This window comes from Aotus nancymaae, unplaced genomic scaffold (genome assembly GCF_030222135.1).
Source record: "Aotus nancymaae isolate 86718 unplaced genomic scaffold, 86718_ANA_hifiasm-v0.15.2.pri h1tg000115l, whole genome shotgun sequence".
Classification (NCBI taxonomy): Eukaryota; Metazoa; Chordata; class Mammalia; order Primates; family Aotidae; genus Aotus; species Aotus nancymaae.
In genome coordinates this window covers 12,011,095-12,033,128 of record NW_026988530.1, presented here as the reverse complement: position 1 = coordinate 12,033,128, position 22,034 = coordinate 12,011,095, and the positions used below count along the sequence as shown (strand labels likewise).

At 35.9% G+C, this 22,034-nt stretch overlaps 1 protein-coding gene across 2 annotated transcripts in view; it reads right to left on the bottom strand.

Moving 5' to 3' along the window:
- SPOCK3 (SPARC (osteonectin), cwcv and kazal like domains proteoglycan 3) overlaps window positions 1–22,034 on the bottom strand; it is a 577,835-nt gene that overhangs the window by 197,122 nt on the left and 358,679 nt on the right. For both annotated transcript variants that reach the window (XM_064371038.1, XM_064371039.1), the window contains exon 4: window positions 17,303–17,426. In XM_064371038.1, coding sequence (XP_064227108.1) covers window positions 17,303–17,426 — 124 coding nt within the window. The remainder of the gene's footprint in view (window positions 1–17,302; window positions 17,427–22,034) is intronic.

Sequence of the window (22,034 nt, the reverse complement as noted above, 5' to 3'; positions counted from 1 at the left end):
TTATTAGTCCTGCTCTTTACTAGCTCTATGCCCTTATGAACTTATTTAAAATCTGTTTCAAATTCCTTCTGTTTAAAATGGGAAAAATATTAGTGCCTGTTAGTGTATGTTATATGTCTTATAGCATTGTTAAAAAAATCTGTTAATACATATATAAATTAATACATTAATTTCATTCATTAAAATATTAATTAAGAACACTGATTAACACACATGCATTCATGATATGTTAATTTTTTTAAAGAATATTTTGTTTATTGATATGAGTTGTGTGCCTTTGATGAAAGGAATATAGAGCTCTTGCAAAGGTGCTGTAAGTAAATTTACTCTAATTACCTAGAAACTTTCTGAGAAACTTAGCTGGAATAACTTCTAGTAACATAGTAAGGGTGGTACATGCTATAGTTAGGTTTATATATGAATAACATTATATTAATTGAAATAAGCCAGGCACAAAAAGATGTGGGAGCTAAAAGAATGTTTACAGCCCCTGGAAGTAGAGAGTAGATTTGGGGGTTTTAGTGTCTGGGAAGGGGAGAAAAATGGGGAGGATGAAAAGAGGTTGGTTTACAGACATACATGGATAACCTATTTACTTTTCTACAATCTTTTTGGAGAGTTGAAATGTATATGGTTTCTTTGTATCTCTCCCATTGCCTCCCATGTTCTTTTTCCTTGGCAAAGTGATAATTAATGAAAGGACATCATTAAGGTAAAATTCATATGTGATAAATGCATCGATTAGGGTCTGGCTTGGAGTTTTACTGCACAGTGCAGCGCCGTGGTTAAATGTGTGTGAGCTTAACTGTGATCCAATTCTAGCACTGTATTTTAACGAGCTTTATGGTTGACATGGGCTTCCTTGTCTTTTTCTATAGTTTGTAGGTCATTGTTAAAAATGTCCTAGAAATTTTAAAACATTAAATTCCTACACATCAAATATCTAGAATATTAATTGATATTATTACACAATTATTTTAGCAATTACTACAAATATTACTAGTACTTCCACTACCACAGCTAGTATATATGCCTAGTATTATTATCATTACACTTCTCTTAAAGAACATGTATATTTAAACATGTTTGACATAGTTTAGGATTTTTTAGACAAATGTGTTGCTTATAAATACAAACTAGATGGACTGTTCATAAAATACAAGATCTCTAAGATATAAATGTTAACATGAAAATTCCACAAGTGAATATATGTGGTGTTATTCCTTTTTTAGTACACAGTAAGACAAGATGTAGACATTGATATTATGTGTTCTATTGTGTGATAGCTATAGAAAAGTTAATTAACATGGGCTTAAGCTCTATTAAAAGTTTTCATTGTTTTACATACAAAAATCTATAGGTGACTTCATACCTAATGTTGAAAATACTGAACACTTTTCTTATAAATTGGGACTAAGGCAAGAAATAAAAAGATAAAAAAGGAAGAAATAAATCTGCCTCTATTTGTAGAGAAGGATATTATATGTAAAAAATCTGGAGAGATCTACTAAACATTACTAGAAATAATAAGTGAATTTAGAAAAGTGGCAATATAAAAGTCAGTATAGAAAATTAACAATATAACAATATACTATCAGCAAACATTTAAAAACTAAATTAAAATTAAATTTACAATAGTGCTAATAAAAAAAGTGCTTAACAAATTTAACAAAGGGCATTTACTAAATTCTATACTGAAAATTACCAAACATTAATTAATGAAATATAACTAAATAAAGAGATATACCAAGGCTGTGGATTTGAAGATTCAGTACTGCACAATATCAAAAAATGGTTTTAGCTTGTTTTCTATAGAAATCAACAGACTGATTCTGAATTTCACATGGAAATGCAAAGGGTAAACACCAAAGCAATTTAAAATTTTGAAGCACCAAAGAAGTTTTAAAATTTTAACTTTTAAAGTTTAAAAGTTAAAAAAGTATAACAAAGTTGGACTTCGCACCTGACTTGAAAAGTTAGCATTAAGGTACAACAAATTAGACATGTGATATAGGCTTAAGGACAAATAGTTTACTGAACATAATAAAGACAGAAGCAGAACTACACTTTTAGGACCATTTTGTTTTTGACAAAGACATCAAAGCAATCCAATGAAGTAAGATGCTATAAATGATTCTGCGACTGGTTGGCTACTTAAAAAAAAGTTTTTATAGAAACAGGGTTTTGCCATGTTGCCAAAGCTTGTCTTGAACTCCTGAACTCTGGCGATTTTCCCACCTTTGCCTATCAAAATGGTGGGATTACAGGCATAAGCCAACTCCACCTGGTGTGGTTGGCTACATTAAACATAACAAAACAAAACAAAAAATTCCTACCTTCTACTATACACAGAAACTGATCAATATCATAGACCTAAACCTAAAAGTTAAAATTTTAAAGCTTCGAGAGGATCCAAGATGGCCGCTTAGGAGGAAGTCGGGATTGCAGCTCAGAGAGAAGGCGCAGAGGGTGAGTGGACGCCGCATTCCCAGACGGATTTTTATTGCCCACAGACCAGGAGATTCACAGCAAGAAAAGCCCCACGGGTCGCCAGCACCGCTGGTTTCAGTGGCGTGGCCACTCAGCCTACGCCCTGGGGCGGGGGGCAGTGGCTTCTTATGCAGAGCGAGAAAGACAGAGTTCCCTCTGAGCCAGCAAGGGGAGCTGAAGCAGGGAGCCAAGCCAGGAGACCCCGGGCAAGGGAGCTCCACGAATCTCAGAGCCGCTGCTTCGGCTGAGGCAGCGGCACACAGGGCAGCGGATTTTAACTGCCCACAGACCAGGAGTTTCACAGGTGGAGAAGCTCCACGGGTTCCCAGCTCCGCTGGTTGGACCAGAGCAGCCACTCGGCCTGCACCGGGGGCGGGGAGCAGCGGCTCCTTGAGCAAAGTGAATGAGACTGTGTCCCCTCTGGGCCAGCAAGGGGAGCTGTGGCAAGGAGGCAAGCCAAGAGATTACTGGGCGAGGACCCCTCTGGAAACATGGCTGAACCCGGGATGGTCCAGCTCTCTGGGGGAGGGGCGTCCTCCATCGGGAAACACCCTGCAGTTCCCGGGGCAATTTTCCATAACCAAGACAAACCGCAACTACAGAGACTCCGTCACTACAGGGGCGGGCCAGCATAGCGGAAGCAGTTCTAACTACACCCACAGGACTGCAGGGAAGCTCACACGGAAGCTGGGCGGAGCCCAAAACAGCTCAGTGAAGCCTCTGCAGGCTGAGTGTGACTAGACTACCACGTTGTGGGCAGGGAAAACGGTAGCAACACAGCTGAAAAGCATAAAGCGCTAACCCCCTCGGCCAGAACACCTGGGGAGAAGAAAAGGGGGTTTATGAGTTCAGCTGCTGCAGACTTAAAATTACCAAAATCAGAAAGACAGCAACTACAAAGTCAATAGGCAGATAAATCCACAAAGATGGGAAGAAACCAGCACAAAAAGGATGAAAACACCCAAAACCAGAACACCTCTCCCCCTACAAGGCAGCATAACTCCTCACCAGCACGGGAACAAGACTGGACGGAGAATGAGTGTGATGAAATGACAGAATCAGCTTTCAGAAAATGGATAATAAGAAACTTCTGTGAGCTAAAAGAACATGTTCTAACCCAATGCAAAGAAACTAAGAACCTTGAAAAAAGACTTGATGAAATGCTAACGAGAATGGACAACTTAGAGAGGAATATGAGTGAATTGATGGAGCTGAAAAACACAACACGAGAATTTCGTGAAGCATGCACAAGTTTCAACAGCCGACTTGACCAAGCAGAAGAAAGGATATCAGAAGTCGAAGATCAACTCAATGAAATAAAATGAGAGGGGAAGATTAGAGAAAACAAGGTAAAAAGGAATGAACAGAGTCAACAAGAAATATGGGACTACGTGAAAAGACCTAATCTACGTTTGATAGGTGTACCTGAATGTGACGAAGAGAATGCATCCAAGCTGGAAAATACTCTTCAGGATATTATCCAGGAAAACTTCCCCAACCTAGCAAGGCAGGCCAATATTCAAGTCCAGGAAATACAGAGAACACCACAAAGATATTCCTCTAGAAGAGCAACCCCAAGGTACATAATCATCAGATTCACCAGGGTTGAAATGAAGGAGAAAATACCAAGGGCAGCCAGAGAGAAAGGTCGGGTTACCCACAAAGGCAAACCCATCAGACTCACAGCAGATCTCTCAGCAGAAACCCTACAGGCCAGAAGAGAGTGGGGGCCGATATTCAACATCCTTAAAGAAAAGAACTTTCAACCCAGAATTTCATATCCAGCCAAACTAAGCTTCATAAGTGAAGGAAAAATAAAATCCTTTGTGAACAAGCAAGTACTCACAGATTTCATCACTACCAGACCAGCTTTACAAGAGCTCCTGAAGGAGACACTACACATAGAAAAAAACAACCAGCACCAGCCACTCCAAAAACGCACGAAATGGTAAAGAGCATCAACACAATGAAGAATCTGCATCAACCAATGGGCAAAACAGCCAGCTAGCATCAAAATGACAGGAGCAAACTCACACATAACAATATTAACCCTAAATGTAAATGGACTAAATGCCCCAATCAAAAGACACAGACTGGCAAATTGGATAAAAAGCCAAAACCCATCAGTGTGCTGTATCCAGGAAACCCACCTCACATGCAAGGATACACAAAGCCTCAAAATAAAGGGATGGAGGAAGATTTACCAGCAAATGGAGAACAAAAAAAAGCAGGAGTTGCAATTCTCATCTCTGATAAAATAGACTTTAAAACAACAAAGATCAAAAGAGACAAAGAAGGACATTACATAATGGTAAAAGGATCAATGCAACAAGAAGAGCTAATGATCCTAAATATATATGCACCTAATACAGGAGCACCCAGATACATAAGGCAAGTTCTTAAAGACTTGAAAAGAGACTTAGACTCCCACACAATAATAGTGGGAGACTTCAACATCCCATTGTCAATAGTAGACAGATCAACGAGACAGAAAATTAATAAGGATATCCAGGACTTGAACTCAGACCTGGAACAAGCAAACCTAATAGACATTTACAGAACTCTCCAGCCCAAATCCACAGAATATACATTCTTCTCAGCACCACATCACACCTACTCTAAAATTGACCACATAATTGGAAGTAAATCACTCCTCAGCAAATGCAAAAGAACGGAAACCATAACAAACAGTCTCTCAGACCACAGTGCAATCAAGTTAGAACTCAGTATTCAGAAGTCAACCCAGAATCGCACAGCCTCATGGAAATTGAACAACTTTCTCCTGAATGTTGACTGGATAAACAATGAAATGAAGGCAGAAATAAAGATGTTCTTCGAAACCAACGAGAACGAAGACACCACATACCAGAATCTCTGGGACACATTTAAAGCAGTCTCTAGAGGAAAATATATAGCAATAAGTGCCCACATGAGAAGAAAGGAGAGAACTAAAATTGACACCCTATCGTCAAAATTGAAAGAGCTAGAGGAGCAAGATCAAAAAACCTCAAAACCTAGCAGAAAACAAGAAATAACTAAGATCAAAGCAGAATTGAAGGAGATAGAGACACGAAAAACCCTACAAAAAATCAATAAATCCAGGAGCTGGTTTTTTGAAAAGATCAACAAAATAGACAGACCACTAGCCAGACTAATAAAAAGAAAAGAGAGAATAACCAAATAGATGCAATAAAAAATGATAGAGGGGATATCACCACAGATGCCACAGAAACTCAAACCATCATCAGAGATTATTACAAACAACTCTATGCACATAAATTAGAAAACCTGGAAGAAATGGATAAATTCCTGGACAGTAGCCTCCTCCCATGCCTAAACCAGGAAGAAGTCGAAACCCTGAATAGACCAATAACAAGGTCTGAAGTCGAGGCAGCAATTAAGAGCCTACCACCCAAAAAAAGCCCAGGCCCAGATGGTGTCACAGTCGAATTCTACCAGACATACAAAGAGGAACTGGTACCATTCCTACTGAAACTATTCCAAATAATCCAAAAAGAGGGAATCCTTCCCAAATCATTTTATGAGACCAACATCATCCTAATACCAAAACCCGGCAGAGACTCAACAAGAAAAGAAAACTACAGGCCAATATCCATGATGAACATAGATGCAAAAATCTTCAATAAAATACCGGCAAGCCAATTACAACAACACATCAAAAAGCTTATCCACCATGATCAGGTAGGATTCATCCTGCGGATGCAAGGCTGGTTTAATATACGCAAGTCTATAAATGTAATTCACCACATAAACAGAACCAAAAACAAAAACCACATGATTATCTCAATTGATGCAGAGAAGGCCTTCGACAAAATTCAACAGCCCTTTATGCTAAAAACTCTCAATAAACTAGGTATCGACGGAACGTATCTCAAAATAATAAAAGCTATTTATGACAAACAGACAGCCAATATCATACTGAATGGGCAAAAACTGGAAGCATTCCCTTTGAAATCTGGCACTAGACAAGGACGCCCTCTCTCACCACTCCTATTCAATATAGTACTGGAAGTTCTAGCCAGAGCAATCAGGCAAGAAAAAGAAATAAAGGGTATTCGATTAGGAAAGGAGGAAGTCAAATTGTCTCTGTTTGCAGACGACATGATTGTATATCTAGAAGACCCTATCACCTCAGCCCAAAATCTCCTGAAACTGATAAGCAATTTCAGCAAAGTCTCAGGATACAAAATCAATGTGCAAAAATCACAAGCATTCCTATACACCAATAACAGACTTAAAGAGAGCCAAATCAAGAACGAACTGCCATTCACAATTACTACAAAGAGAATAAAATACCAGGAATACAACTAACAAGGAACATAAAGGACCTCTTCAAGGAGAACTACAAATCACTGCTCAACGAAATAAGAGAGGACACAAACAGATGGAGAAACATTCCATGTTCATGGTTAGGAAGAATTAATATTGTGAAAATGGCCATACTGCCCAAAGTAATTTACAGATTCAACGCTATCCCCATCAAGCTACCAATGACCTTCCTCACAGAACTGGAAAAAACCACCTTAAACTTCATATGGAACCAGAAGAGAGCCCACATAGCCAAGTCAATTCTAAGCAAGAAGAATAAAGCGGGAGGCATCACACTACCGGACATCAAACTCTACTACAAGGCTACAGTAATCAAAACAGCATGGTACTGGTACCAAAACAGAGATATAGACCAATGGAACAGAACAGAGGCGTCAGAGGCGACACAACATATCTACAACCACCTGATCTTTGACAAACCTGAAAAAAACAATCAATGGGGAAAGGATTCCCTGTTCAATAAGTGGTGTTGGGAAAACTGGCTAGCCATATGCAGAAAGCAGAATCTGGACCCCTTCCTGACACCTTACACTAAAATTGACTCCAGATGGATTAAAGACTTAAACATAAGACGTAACACCATAAAAACACTAGAAGGAAATCTAGGCAAAACCATTCAGGACATAGGCGTAGGCAAGGACTTTACGACCAAAACACCAAAAGCATTGGCAACATAAGCCAAAATAGACAAATGGGACCTAATCAAACTCCACAGCTTTTGCACGGCAAAAGAAACAGTCAATAGAGTGAATCGGCAACCAACACAATGGGAAAAAATCTTTGCAGCCTACCCATCTGACAAAGGGCTGATATCCAGAATTTACAATGAACCAAAAAAGATTTACAAGAAAAAAACAAACAAGCCCATTCAAAAATAGGCGAAGGATATGAACAGATACTTTACAAAAGAAGACATATATGAGGCCAACAAACATATGAAAAAATGCTCATCATCACTGGCCATTAGAGAAATGCAAATCAAAACTACATTGAGATACCATCTCACGCCAGTTAGAATGGCGATCATTAAAAAATCTGGAGAAAACAGATGCTGGAGAGGATGTGGAGAAATAGGAACACTTTTACACTGTTGGTGGGAGTGCAAATTAGTTCAACCACTGTGGAAAACAGTGTGGCGATTCCTCAAGGACCTAGAAATAGAAATTCCATTTGACCCAGCAATCCCATTACTGGGCATATATCCAAAGGATTATAAATCGTTCTACTATAAGGACACATGCACACGAATGTTCATTGCAGCACAGTTTACAATAGCAAAGACCTCGAACCAGCCCAAATGCCCATCGATGATAGAGTGGACAGGAAAAATGTGGCACATATACACCATGGAATATTATGCAGCCATTAAAAACGAGGAGTTCACATCCTTCGTAGGGACATGGATGAACCTGGAAAACATCATTCTCAGCAAACTGACACAAGAACACAAAATCAAACACCACATGTTCTCACTCATAGGCGGGTGTTGAACAAGGAGAACACATGGACACAGGGAGGGGAACACTATACACGGGGGTCTGTTGGGGGGAGGGGGAATAGCGGGGGGGTCGGGAGTTGGGGAGGGATAGCATGGGGAGAAATGCCAGATATAGGTGAAGGGGAGGGAGGCAGCAAATCATACTGCCACGTATGCACCTATGCAACAACCTTGCATGTTTTTCACATGTACCCCAAAACCTAAAATGCAATTAAAAAAAAAAAATTTAAATCTTGTAGAAGACATAGAAGATTGTTTTCTACAACAATAATAATTATAGAAAATTGATGAGTTAGGCTTATGTATCATGCATAATATCTAAAAATATAATTTTTAATATTTCTCTGACATCTCAGACTTTAAGCCAGTGAGAAACAAAAAACTCAATAAATTTAAAAGTCCTATATTATGATTTTTTAGTGATTCAAATAAATGTAGTCACCACATTATGTGTAGCAATATAGAAAAATAGAAGGACAATTAATAAAAATGAATCCGCTTCAATTTTACATTAGAAATGTAATTAAGAACATGGACTCTGGACTTAGCTGAATAGCACTGGGAAAATGACTTAAATTCTCTGTGCATCACAGTTTTCATCTATAAAGGATGGATAATAACCAGTTAATATATTTAAAATATTTAAAGTATTTGCCAGAATATACAGTCTACATAAATGTTTGATGTATACATGTACATACACACTATACATATGCACACAGACATGTATATATGAGGTAATGAAAGCTAATGCAGTGAAAAGGCCATGGGTTACCATGCTGCAAGATCAAAACACAAGTTATTGTAAATGGTAGACAAAAACTAGGCACCTGTGCCTCTGACTTATTATATTATACCTTCCCCACAGATAGGTCACTGGCACCAAGCTGTGGGAACAATTGATCGGAGCATTAGGAAAATAACTTAGGACCTAAAAATATCTGTCAAAGTAAAGGGACAGGGATGAAGGTATTCTGGAGCAATGTACCCTGGGTTCTCTTAGAAGGCTCTACTCAAAGGCACCAGTCATTGATCAAGTCAATGACCAATCAAGGATTTGAAAAACAAAAACAAACAAACAAAAAAGTAGAAGATGATATAGAACTCCTAACACTGTTAAATACTTGATTTTCATCTAATGAGGAATAGAGGTTGGAATAATCACTAATTTTTTTTACATCCTACATTCCTGATAAACGTTGTCCAACTGTTTTGGTGAAGGGATGGGAGCAGAAACAATTTCTTAGTGTTTTGTGGAATTGGCATGGGAGAAAGTAAAACAAGTAGATCAGAATCTTTCAGATCTAGATAGTGCATCAGAATCTTAAATTTAAAAGCCATTTATTGTTTGTGCAAAGAGGCATATATTTACCAACTTTTCATTTTTCTGATAAATTATGTGATAAGGAAATAAAATTACATAGACTCTTCAATATTGCTTAGTTTTCTAAAATACCATTTTAACTTTGTCTCTCACATCAAAGTATGAAGGTTAGAATCTCAAAATATATCAATATATAAATTTAGAAATTAGTAATACTTTTCTAAACTCTATGAATTGCAGCCATTAATATTTATAACTCAAGAGATCTTGAACAGGTCAAGAAAGTAAGCCTATATCTCTGTTAAGGTTAAAGAAAAACATAAATTAGCACATAAAGCAAACTTCTGGAGCTGAAGGAGGGGGCAGATATTAGAAGTATGGGTAAAAATTAGAGTATTAACCCTCAAAAATACAGAATGCTCACTTAGCAACTTCAAAAAGTCTTTTTTCCAGAGATAATCATGATTCTTAAGTATATCTTACTTTTTAGGATAATACAGACCATGAAATAAAACATTAAAATAAAGTTACATTTCTTCAACATAATACAGGTTGCAGAAAAGTGATTTAGTCAATGAAATAACTTAGAAGCAAAGCAAAAATGATCTTTGCCACAGTAATGTGATGTTGCACTTTATATAATTGAAGAATTCTTTGAATATTAAACAATGGAAGCAGCTAGTTTCCTGGAACAACACTTTTACAGACGCAGCGCATGTTTGGGTGCTTAAATTTAGTGCTTTTGTTTCTCCTTTTCCTTTCTGAAAGACAAAACCCTTCAAGGCTATAAACTATTTCCCTTACATTTATGTGTACATTTAAATATACTGCTAATGAAACAGTATATTATAAAACACTAACTTTCTCAACACATAATGCTCCATACACACAAAACGTTATGAGAAGAAAACAAATCTATGATGAAAGAACAGAATCCTTAAAATTTATGTATATTCTATATTTTCAGAAAATATTTAAGCATTTTAATTCATTGATTATTAATTCTTCAAATTCCACTGATAGATAAAAACATTTCAACTTGACTTGATAATAATATTTAAGCCGCACATATAATATGTACAGAAAAGGAGCATATTAATTAGTTTCTCCTGAATAAATAATTTTGGTTGACAAGATCAAAAAATCACACTCGGAGTTCTCTCTCAATCAAATGCCAAGGAAATAGCTGATGCCTGCAGCATTCTTAGCATTTAAGACTTATACAGAACCCTAAACTTTTATCTCTTTCACATGAATTTTATGCTTACCTCTATTCCATTTCTGTGGTTTCTAATATCTGTTAATAATAATTGATCATAATTCATATCATAGTTATATAATTTTATTAAATGTGACAATATGATTAAAATATAAAATTGAGGGTTGGATTTCTATTTAAAAACAATATTGAATTGTCTTAGACAATTCAATTGTCTTAGAAAACAATATTGTCTTAGACTCAATGAAGGTGGGCTATACAAAATAATTCTTATCTAAACAATGTGTCTGTGGGATAACTCTTAAAGAAAGGGGATAAAGTTTTGTAAAAATTAAATAATATTCTACCTGTGAAGCTGCTTTGCAAGTGTCTTTTAGTTATCTCCTTCACTATAAGTGGCAAATTTAAGAATTCACATTTTTCCCAGTAACTGAAGACAAGAGAGGATGTATTTTGTGCTTCAACATTGGCTCCAGGGAATAAGGATAGGGAGTGTTGGAAACAAAATCAATGTAAGGAGAGGAAAGATTTTCTGACAATTAGAACACTCCTTAAATATAGAGGTTTACCTCACAGAATATGATTTTATACCAGGGACTTTATCGAGTAGAAGTTTGTCCTAGATGTTTTTTTAAGTTCCTTTTAAATTTGAGATTTTATGACAAAGTTCATTCACATTATTTCTTTAAATGTTCAGTGCTATAATAAGAATTTATCCTCATAAATGATCATGATAATGTGCTGGTGTTGTAATACTGACTGAGTTGGCATACCTCAGCCAAAAGTCAAACCCAGCCTAAGTGGAAAAGAAGGTCAAACAGAAAGAATACACAGCCATTTCTAACAGTATAGCTTACTTTTTAGGATAATATAGATCTTCCAAAATCAAATATCTCAGCTCTAAATATTCAGAGGAAAGAAGACAGAACAACTACATACTAAAAAGTATAACATAACAATCTTCTCATAATTAGGTGTCAGAAATTATCTACCTTTCAAAATGTGCATACAGTTGCAATAATTAATAACTATTAAGAGAAAGTAACAACATGCCTCAACTGTGAAAAAAATAAATGACAGAAAGATTAAAACATTATAGTAGAGTTTCTGCACAGCAAAATAAGCTATCATCAGAGTGAACAGGCAACCTACAGAATGGGAGAAAAGTTTTGCAATCTATCCATCTGACAAAGGGCTAATATCCAGAATCTACAAAGAACTTACAAGAAAAAAACAAACAACCCCATCAAAAAGTGAGCAAACAATATGAACAGACACTTCTCAAAAGAAGACATTTATGCAGCCAACAAACATATGAAAAAAGGCTCATCACCACTTGTCATTAGGGAAATGCAAATCAAAGCCACAGTAAGATACCATCTCATGCCAGTTAGAATGGCAATCATTAAAAAGTCAGGAAAAACAGATGCTGGAGAGGATGAGAGAAATAGGAATGCTTTTATACTGTTGGTGGGAGTGTAAATTAGTTCAACCACTGTGGAAGACAGTGTGGCAATTCCTCAAGGATCAGAATCAGAAATACCACTTGACCCAGCAATCCCATTACCGGGTATATACTCAAAGGACTATAAATCATTCTACTATAAAGACACATGCACATGTATGTTTATTGCAGCACTATTCACGATAGCAAAGACTTGGAATCAACCCAAATACCCATCAACAATAGACTGGATAAAGAAAATGTGGTACATATATACCATGGAATACCATGCAGCCACAAACAAGGAAGAGTTCATGTCCTTTGCAGGGACATGGATGAAGCTGGAAACTGTCATTCTTAGCAAACACAAGAACAGAAGACCAAAGACCACATGTTGTCGCTCATAAGTAGTTGTTGAACAATGAGAACACATGGACACAGGGAGGGGAACATCACACACCAGGGCCTGTGGGGAGGTGGGGAGCTAGGGGAGGGATAGCTTTAGGAGAAATACCTAATGTAGATGACAGGTTGATGAGTGCAGCAAACCACTATGGCACATGCATATCTATGTAACAAACCTGCACATTCTGCACATGTACCCCAGAACTTAAAGTATAATAATAAAAACTATAGTAGATAGTTGAAATTTAGAAATTTTTGAATTGTAATACAAAAAGGCTTCCCCTTTAATGCTAATGTTATTCACACACACACACACACACACACACACACACACACACCCCTCTACCCTATATCCTTATATTTAAGTACTCAAAGGCAATAATTTGAAGGGATGCACGGTGATGCTCAACCATGGCTACGCATTAAAGTGACATGATGACTTTTAAAAATTCAAATCCATGGGGCCCCATTCCCAATCAATTTAAGCAGCATCTCTACAGCTGGATTTGGAAACTGCAGTCTAAAATAGGAAAGCTTTATATTTGCCTTCCTTCAAAACACAACACACACACACACACACACAATTTTATGAACAATACTCATTTCTAAGGACTTCACCTTGATTAGTTCAATTGCCAAGCAGTGCATCACTAAATATGATAGAAGAGTTTCAAATCATTCACTGTTGTCCTCAGGGAATTTATATTACACATGTTCTACTAAAGTTTAAAACATTAGTGTTGTTTATTGACTTGTGCTCATGGCAAACATAATGTACATTTTAAGTAAGAAAATGAGAAATACACCCATGGTCTAACACAAACACTATATTGAAGAACAATTCCTAGTTCTTACTGAAGCTTGACAATACGATCAAAATAGACTGCCTGAAGTAAAGAAATGAAGGCCTTAGTCTTTTGTGTCAATTTCAAGAATGATTACCTCTCAAACAACCTTGAACAGACTTATATTTTGATTTTCCTGGCATTGCTGAATTTGAAAGAATTCAGAGAACACTGGTTCTTTTAAGAAGAAAGATTAAATATGGTTCTAAAAACAGTAAATCATTTTTCTTAACAGGAAAAAAGACAATGTTCTAAAAATACTTTTATGAAAATCATAAATATCCCAAGATTTTTTCAAGTAAGCCTATTAATGCATAGTTCTTCATCTGTTCATTTTTTCTTTTGTGTATGAATTTTTAAAATACTCTGCTGAGGATTTCTAGAAACGCTGATTAACTTCAAAGCTTGAACTCCAATAAAATAATCATTCAAAACTGGTCACATTGCATAATGAAGTTTACCTTTCAAAATTATATCTTAGTTGTGTCATTTGAGTGAAGTTTTTCTTTGTGTACCTTCTGACAACCCTCTTTCCCACCACATCCCCAGCTCCTGCACCAACGGTATTTGGTAATGACCTCATCTCCAGGTAAGATGTGCAATGGAAATCTCACTTATAATCTCTTCTCTATAAACTGAGCTGATAGTAATGAACAACCATTGTGGGTCTGAAAAGAACTTGTAGGAATATTATCTGTAATAAGAAAAAAATTTTCTATCAATGTATGGGTCTACAATTCAGACAGATGAGTAAGAAAGGCCTCCACAGTAAGACTGCTTCCACCCTGAATGTAGGGCCCCACATCCAGGACTCATCACATCTGGCTTCTGATTAATCTTTAACATATCAGGACTACTCATGGGAGGATTTAAAAGTTGAAGCAAGGAGCTTCATGGACCCTACTAAGCTTAGAATTTGGAGCTCATCATTATTGTTCAAATGTGTTTACATCTGCCCTGTCATAATTCGCAAGTTTATTCACAAAATTAGGTGAGCCGAGAGCCAGAAGAAAGATCTTGTGATCTCTTACCTATCTTCTATTTTCAACTCTGACAAGCAGATGTTGGAATGTAATAAAATAACATTTATAAGAAGGTACTGGCTTCTGTGGTCTTTGTTCTTGATCCAGTAGCTCAATAGCCTTGGACAATACTTTCTTATGGTGGGGGACAAGTTGATGTCCTTAATTTGAGATTCAAATCAAATAAAGTCTTAAAAAAGATTAGTTAGTATAGTTTCACCTAAATTCTTACTGTACAAAGATTCTACTTAGTTTTTATTGTTTTATGTAACTCAGCCTCATCGCTGTCAACGCTAAAGCTCAAGATTAGGATGGATGGTCCACAGTGAAAAAGTCACTAAGCTAAATTAGAATTAACAGAAATAAAAATGGTGATTTAGGGTTATTAAAGACATACTCATTTGAAGTATGTGTTTTGTAATGTCTTTCTGTATAAAGAAAGCATTTGTTAAAAGTGACATCGATGCAAATAAATATTAAAATAATTAAAATATGGATTATCTATAAGATTGGTTTTGCTGATAATATTAATAAGATCAGCTGATTTATAAGCCAAGGTATCACCATGTGCCCCATACACAAGGAGAAAAATGAGGAAACTCCAATGAATTGAAGATACACCTGGATTAATCTACTTATACTAGGTGCTTTCAGTCTTGAATGAGAATATGAGGACTATTTCTTACATGTTATGCAACTCTAACATCATCAATCAAGTCTCAGAGTTCCACTTATAACTGTAACGTGGTGTCCTATGAAACTAAATTGGGAAAGGAAGGATCACCTGCTAGGAGCAACCTAAACAGAGTCCCAAACAGGTCAGAAGTCAGCAGACTTCTGTTAGCACTCTCTGGGGATAATGACATCCTAGGCACAAACCTATGGACGTCTGGCACATATTTCCAATGTTGAGAAAGACATACTTAGCTGGATGCCAGTACAAATTTCCAATCTCTCTACCACTGACTCAATTTGTTCCATCTATGTTCACCAGATAAAATTGGGATTAAATTTTTTCTTCCTCTGTAGTTATTCCTATGAGTTTGAAAATTACAGTCTGCATCCTTCATTGTAAGTCAATAAATCAGTTTAATGATTTATATATCATTTTCATGTGGGAATTAATATAAGTTAGATTCACTCTCTAACAACATGAATTCTCTAAACTTGCAAATCCAAGGCCCTATACCATGTTAATTTCACCAAGAGCAAGTCCATGTTGGAAGGACCCCCTCTCCTACCCATAACTCCGCTTCTGTATACATCTATAAAAGTTTAGCAGGTAGACATATGACAGCTTCACTAAGGATACACAGCACTTGGCACCTGGCATGTATTATGTATGTATTTAATTAAGAGCATGGTAGTGTTCTTGCCCCGATTTGTAATTGTAAAAGGCAAGTGGAAGTTGTAGGCAAATATTTGCTCAGACAAATTATGATTCATAAGCAGGTATCCACAAAACCAAAGCATGTAAAAGGTAAAAAAAATTCTAGAAATGACTTTGCAGTAAGCACAATCAGATATGAACTGAGGAAAGGTTATTTATGGAATTAATGTATACTCTTTAATAAGAATATTCAAACTGTTGCTTAAAGAAATACTAGTATCATTTTGTTGTTGCTGCTGTTGTTTTTTGAGACAGAGTTTTGCTCTTGTTAACTAGGCTGGGGTGTAATGGTGCAATCTCAGCTCACTGCAACCTCTGCCTCCCTGGTTCAAGTGGTTCTCCTGCTTCAGCCTCCCTAGTACCTGGGATTACAGACGCCCACCAGCACACCTGGAAGATTTTTGTATTTTTAGTAGAGATGGGGTTTCACCATGTTGGCCAGGCTGGTCTCAATCTCCTGACTCAGGTGATCTGCCCACCTCAGCCTCCCAGGTGCTGGGATTACAGGCATGAGCCACAGCACCCAACCTAATCGTTTAATTATAGGGTAAGCTCCTTCTAGGGACACTGCATAATATGCTACACTATCTTTCTAAAATACATATTTTTTAAAATCTAAATTTGTAAATGTATCCAGTCCCTAGGATTTCAGGTAAAAGACAGTGAGCCTGAACTCCTTCCTTTCTGTAATATAAGCTATGAAAATTTATTGATATCTTATTTAGGTATGTTTGTAAAAATACCAAAATATTTTAACAATATGGGACAATTAATTGGGAGGAAAAATGATGTAGAAGAGAGAGCAAAGGCACTGAATCAAAGATGAGAGCAAATTCTGGCCTCAATGTCAACTAAATATGTGAAACTTGCCAAATGTCCTATCTAATCCTGTTTTTTTCATCTAGTAAAAGAGTTTTTTGGAGGCTTAAATGAGATAATATAGGAGATAAGACATAATATTTAAAAAGGTAATTGTAGTGACAGATTGAGGCACATTTATTGCTGTTAAAACAATATTGATCACTAAATCCATTGTACAGCATGCTAACATTTCTGACCTCTTTTCAAGCAACAAAGGAAATGTTGGTTTTCATATCTTACGGTTTATAGCTTTAGTATTTCAAACCTTAAAAGTTCTGATACAGAAAAAAACAAATATACATTGAATCATATTCCAAACCAGTGAGATTATTCATATTGTTTTATAAGTTAAATGAATAATCTGAATTATCACATTGGATAACCAGTAGTTTTAATCATTTACTAATAAGTACATATCACTTATTTCATACTAAATGACTGTAGATGTCTTTACCTGAAAAGAGTAGGTATGACCATCTGAACCACAAACAGGGCTGGGATAGCCCAGTGGGCACTGCTTGCAGGTGGATGACATGGAACCCCTCCACTGCCTATGGCCTACTCCTGCTTCTTTCATCCTGTTAAAAAAAAAAGCAAGCATATTGAGTATATTTATTTAAAAATATACATTTATATTAGCTCACTCCTCTTCTCCACTGCCATTCCAACTGCTGAAGATACATTAGAATCAATAAACTATTCTCATTTTCAATTTATTATTTCATGCTATATTTTTCATTATAATCTTTTGTTTTATATCTCAATGCTTGCCTCTAATAAAACAAGAATATGTTCTTTAAATATATTCTGCTAGTCACGTATAAATGATAGTGATATTTCTTCATGTGAACCCTTTTGATAGCCCCAGAAACAGAAGCAACACTTGCTCAGCAATCAAAGACTTACATATCTGGCACCTTCGTAAAAGCTGTCCTCACATTCTGTTAGGAACAATTTAAAACAAAAAACACCTAATTCACTGGATGCCTAAAAATAAGAGTGGCTTACACCATGGAATACTATGCAGCCTTAAAAAAGAATGAGTTTAAGTTCTTTCAGGGACATGGATGAAGCTAGAAATCTTCATTATCGGCAAACTAAGATCAGAACAGAAAACCAAACACTGCATGTTTTCACTCATAAGCGGGTATTGAACAAATGAGAATGCATGGACACAGGGAGGGGAACATAACACACCTGTTATGGGGGTGGGAGAAAAGGGGAGAGATAACAGGGGGGTGGGAGGTTAGGGGAGGGATAGCATTAGGAGAAATACCTAATGTAGATGACAGGGTGATGGATGCAGCAAACCATCATGGCATGTGTATACCTATGTAACAATCCTGCACGTTCTGTACATGTACCCCAGAACTTAGAGTATAATTAAAAAACAAACAAAAAAGCTGTCCTCACATTCCATTAGGAACAATATTTAAAAAACAACAACAACAACACTTAATTCACTGGGTGCCAAAAATAAAAGTGGCTTACCTTTAGAGAAAACAGAAATAAAGAATTAGAATTTTACAGCATTTAACAGTATTTAGAAAGCCAAATTACTAGTAGCAAATCTCCTTTTAGAGTGTAGAAGTGTCTTATAACAGATCTATGCAGCTTTGATATAGAATAACTTGGAAAAAATCCATTCTCTTCTGCTACGTAAACTTACAATTATTTGTTTCTCCACTTTGAGTAAATTGCTTTATTCCTTTGCCTATTCGTGTGAACAATTTATACAGAGACAGGAAAAAGGCTTAAAAATTAGAAAACAAGTAACTGAGAATTCATACAAAACATTTAATATTTAAAAGTCCTATAGTTAATCAATATTCATTTATTAAAAGTGCTTGTAGAGAGAGTAATATGATGCCTATCTCAGGATAAGAATAGATATTTTACTACAAACTTATTTTTCCTTAGCTTTTTGTTTTCCTTTTATGAATATGTCAAACCTACAAAATATTGGTCCCAACAGACTATCAAGACACATTTTAAGGACTTTCATTATAAGAAAGAAGTTTGAACTCCGTGTTTCAAATTTTGCCAAAATCAGGGTGGCCATTAGACATTGATTATTCTCTCTCTCTCTCTCTCCCTCTCTCTTAGAAAAAGATTTTCGTGAAGCCTATCATAGTTTCAAATACGTTCAACTTTATTTCAGTTTTGTACATTCTGCCAAAAGATCACATTAAAACCTTGGCTTGCTACATAATTCATCTTATAATAGATACAATGGGAGAAAATAAACATGCAATTTTTTATCTGAAAAACAGTTGGCACAAGATCCTAGTGGGAAATAAAACAATGACTGAAAAACTTGCATTATTCTATAGCACTTAAAGGTTTATAAATCACAAAAATGCAGCAGAGAGAACTTAAAGAAAAATTAAAACATTCTCCTTGCACTGAATTTTCACTGTGTGTAATCAAATAAGACAGGAAATTATGCAAAATTATTTGCTCTTCAGATATATGAGGAGACAGTATAAGCAAGTTTGGGCTTTAATTCAGTGAAAAGTATTTTATTAGAACAAAATAGGATTGTAATAAAAAAAATAGGGTGTGTATGTCCTGTGCTTGGGTTTATATCCCAACTCTATATCTCTTTTTTTCTTCATTTCATTCTCCTTTCTTTTTTTTTGTCATTAATATATGGCATATTTAATGTTTTTTCTAAGTACACACTTTGACTCCTTAAAATTGAGCTGTTATTTTTTTAATACTTTAAGTTCTGGGGTACAAGTGCAGAACATGCATGTTTGTTACATAGGTATACATGTGCTATGGTGGTTTGCTACATCCATCACTCCATCATCGACATTAGTTATTTCCCCTAGTACTATTGCTCACCTATTCCCCCACCCCCTACTATACCTCCCTTAGGCCCCCACCCCCTGACAGGCCTGGTGTGTTATGTCCCCTCCCTGTGTCCATGTGTTCTCATTGTTCAACACCCACTTATGAGTGAGAACATGCAATGTTTGGTTTTCTGTTCTTGTGTTAGTTTGCTGAGAATGATGGCTTCCAGCTTCATCCATGTCCCTGCAAAGGACATGAACTCAGCCTTCTTTTTATGGCTGTATAGTATTCCACGGTGTTTATGTGCCACATTTTGCTTATCCAATCTATGATTGACGGGCATTTGGGTTGGTTCCAACTCTTTGCTATTGTGAAAAGTGCCACAATAATGATCAGACACTTCTCAAAAGAGGACATTGATGCAGCCAACAATCATACGAAAAAAAGCTCATCATCACCGGTCATTAGAGAAATGCAAATCAAAACCACATTGAGATACTATCTCACGCCAGTTAAAATGATGATCATTAAAAAGTCAGGAAACAACAGATGCTGGAGAGGATGTGGACAAACAGGAACACTTTTACACTGTTGGTGGGAGTGTAAATTAGTTCAACCAATTGTGGAAGAGAGTGTGGTGATTCCTCAAGGATCTAGAACCAGAAATACCATTGGACCCAGCAATCCCTTTACTGGGTACATATCCAAATTATTATAAATCATTCTATCATTCTCCTTTCTTAACACATATAACTTAAAAAACTCTAATGATATCTGGAAACTAAAAAGTGTTGTATTAATAAATTTCTTTTATAAACATAACCTTATATGACTTAGAAAATTATTTTTATCATTAATAATATTTTATTGACAGTCTTTTGACATGATCAAATAATTGACAGAATTTAATTGTAGAAACAAGGGTTTTTATGCAGAATCATATAATTAGTTTAAGAAATAAGACTGTATTGATAGTGCTCAGTAATTGAGCCAAGTTTATCAGTAAGAAAGTCCCAACAATTACAAACATTTCAGACGTCTGGAAACATTTTGAAATATATTTTTAAATGTCTTGCTTGCCCGGGCAACATGGCAAAACCTCTTCTCTACTAAAAAAGCCTTAGAAAATCTTTCACATTTAATGCAAAGAGTAAATATAACTACAAGTAAATTCCTTAAAAATTTGAAGATTTATTAGAAATTTGTGAAATTGAAATGAGCTCTTAAAAAGTAAAATGACAATGTACTTACAAAATATATTTTGAAGTAAAACAGATTAGTAGTTCTTATTCCTTCCAATTTAAAAGATACTGAACAGTAAATAAACATGTTCAAATTACTAAAGTATATTAATAAAAATGGTACTTTTTATTTAATTTTAATGCTGGTCAGGATTTGCTGGAGTGAAATATAATCATCAGCAATATACAAATGCATTTGTGAGTCTTACTGTTGGAATACAAAAGTACTTATACAAATTTATATAAGTCCAACTCTATGTGATATTGCCTGTCCAGCTCGATGAGATATCACCTGCCCAACTAGATGTGATATAATTATTCATCATGGAAGAGAATATTGTATTCCCAGACTCCTTTTATAAAAATGTATCCTAGATGATGGGTTGATAGGTGCAGCAAACCACCATGGCACATGTATACCTATTTAACAAACCTGCACATTTGCATGTATACCTCAGAATTTAAAGTTAAAAAAAAAATGTATCCTATGATGCAGAATGTGTTTGGTTTGGCATCAGAGATTGTTCTCAGAATTAGTGTTCTTCATAATCTATGGAAATTTTTTGTTCTTAGAAAAATTAGCCAAGTAGATGAAGATATTACATTAAAAACTGAACACATAATTAATACCTATGTATTATACATAATATGTAAACATGTATAAATTACATATACATGGGAATCATCTTTTGTTTGTTGGTTTTTAATTATATTTTGAAGGCCCCATTTAACAAAGAGCAACTATTTCTAAGAGAGAGATGAAGTCATGGTAGTCATTGTGTAGGTGAAGATGAGCAAAGCGGGGAAAGGGACATTTGGCTCAGGCTATGGGAATGGTTGCCTGGCAACTGTGGCAAGAGGAAGGCCAGGTAAGAGCTAGATCTGGAAAGAGCACAACGAGGTACATTATTCTGAACATTCTAGGTGCAGAAAAGATTCACCTTTGAGCATACATCTAATTTGTTGATATACCAAAGGTCATTTGCAGTTAGTTGTTTTAAATAATTATCAATAGGGTGCTCCAACTTGCTTCCATGAATGAAGTACAAAACCTAAGCTGGCTGAAAAACTCTGAACATTTTCAGAAATTGTTCTTCTGACAGCAGCTCCACTGGATAAATGTATGAATTTCAGATAATTATTTTT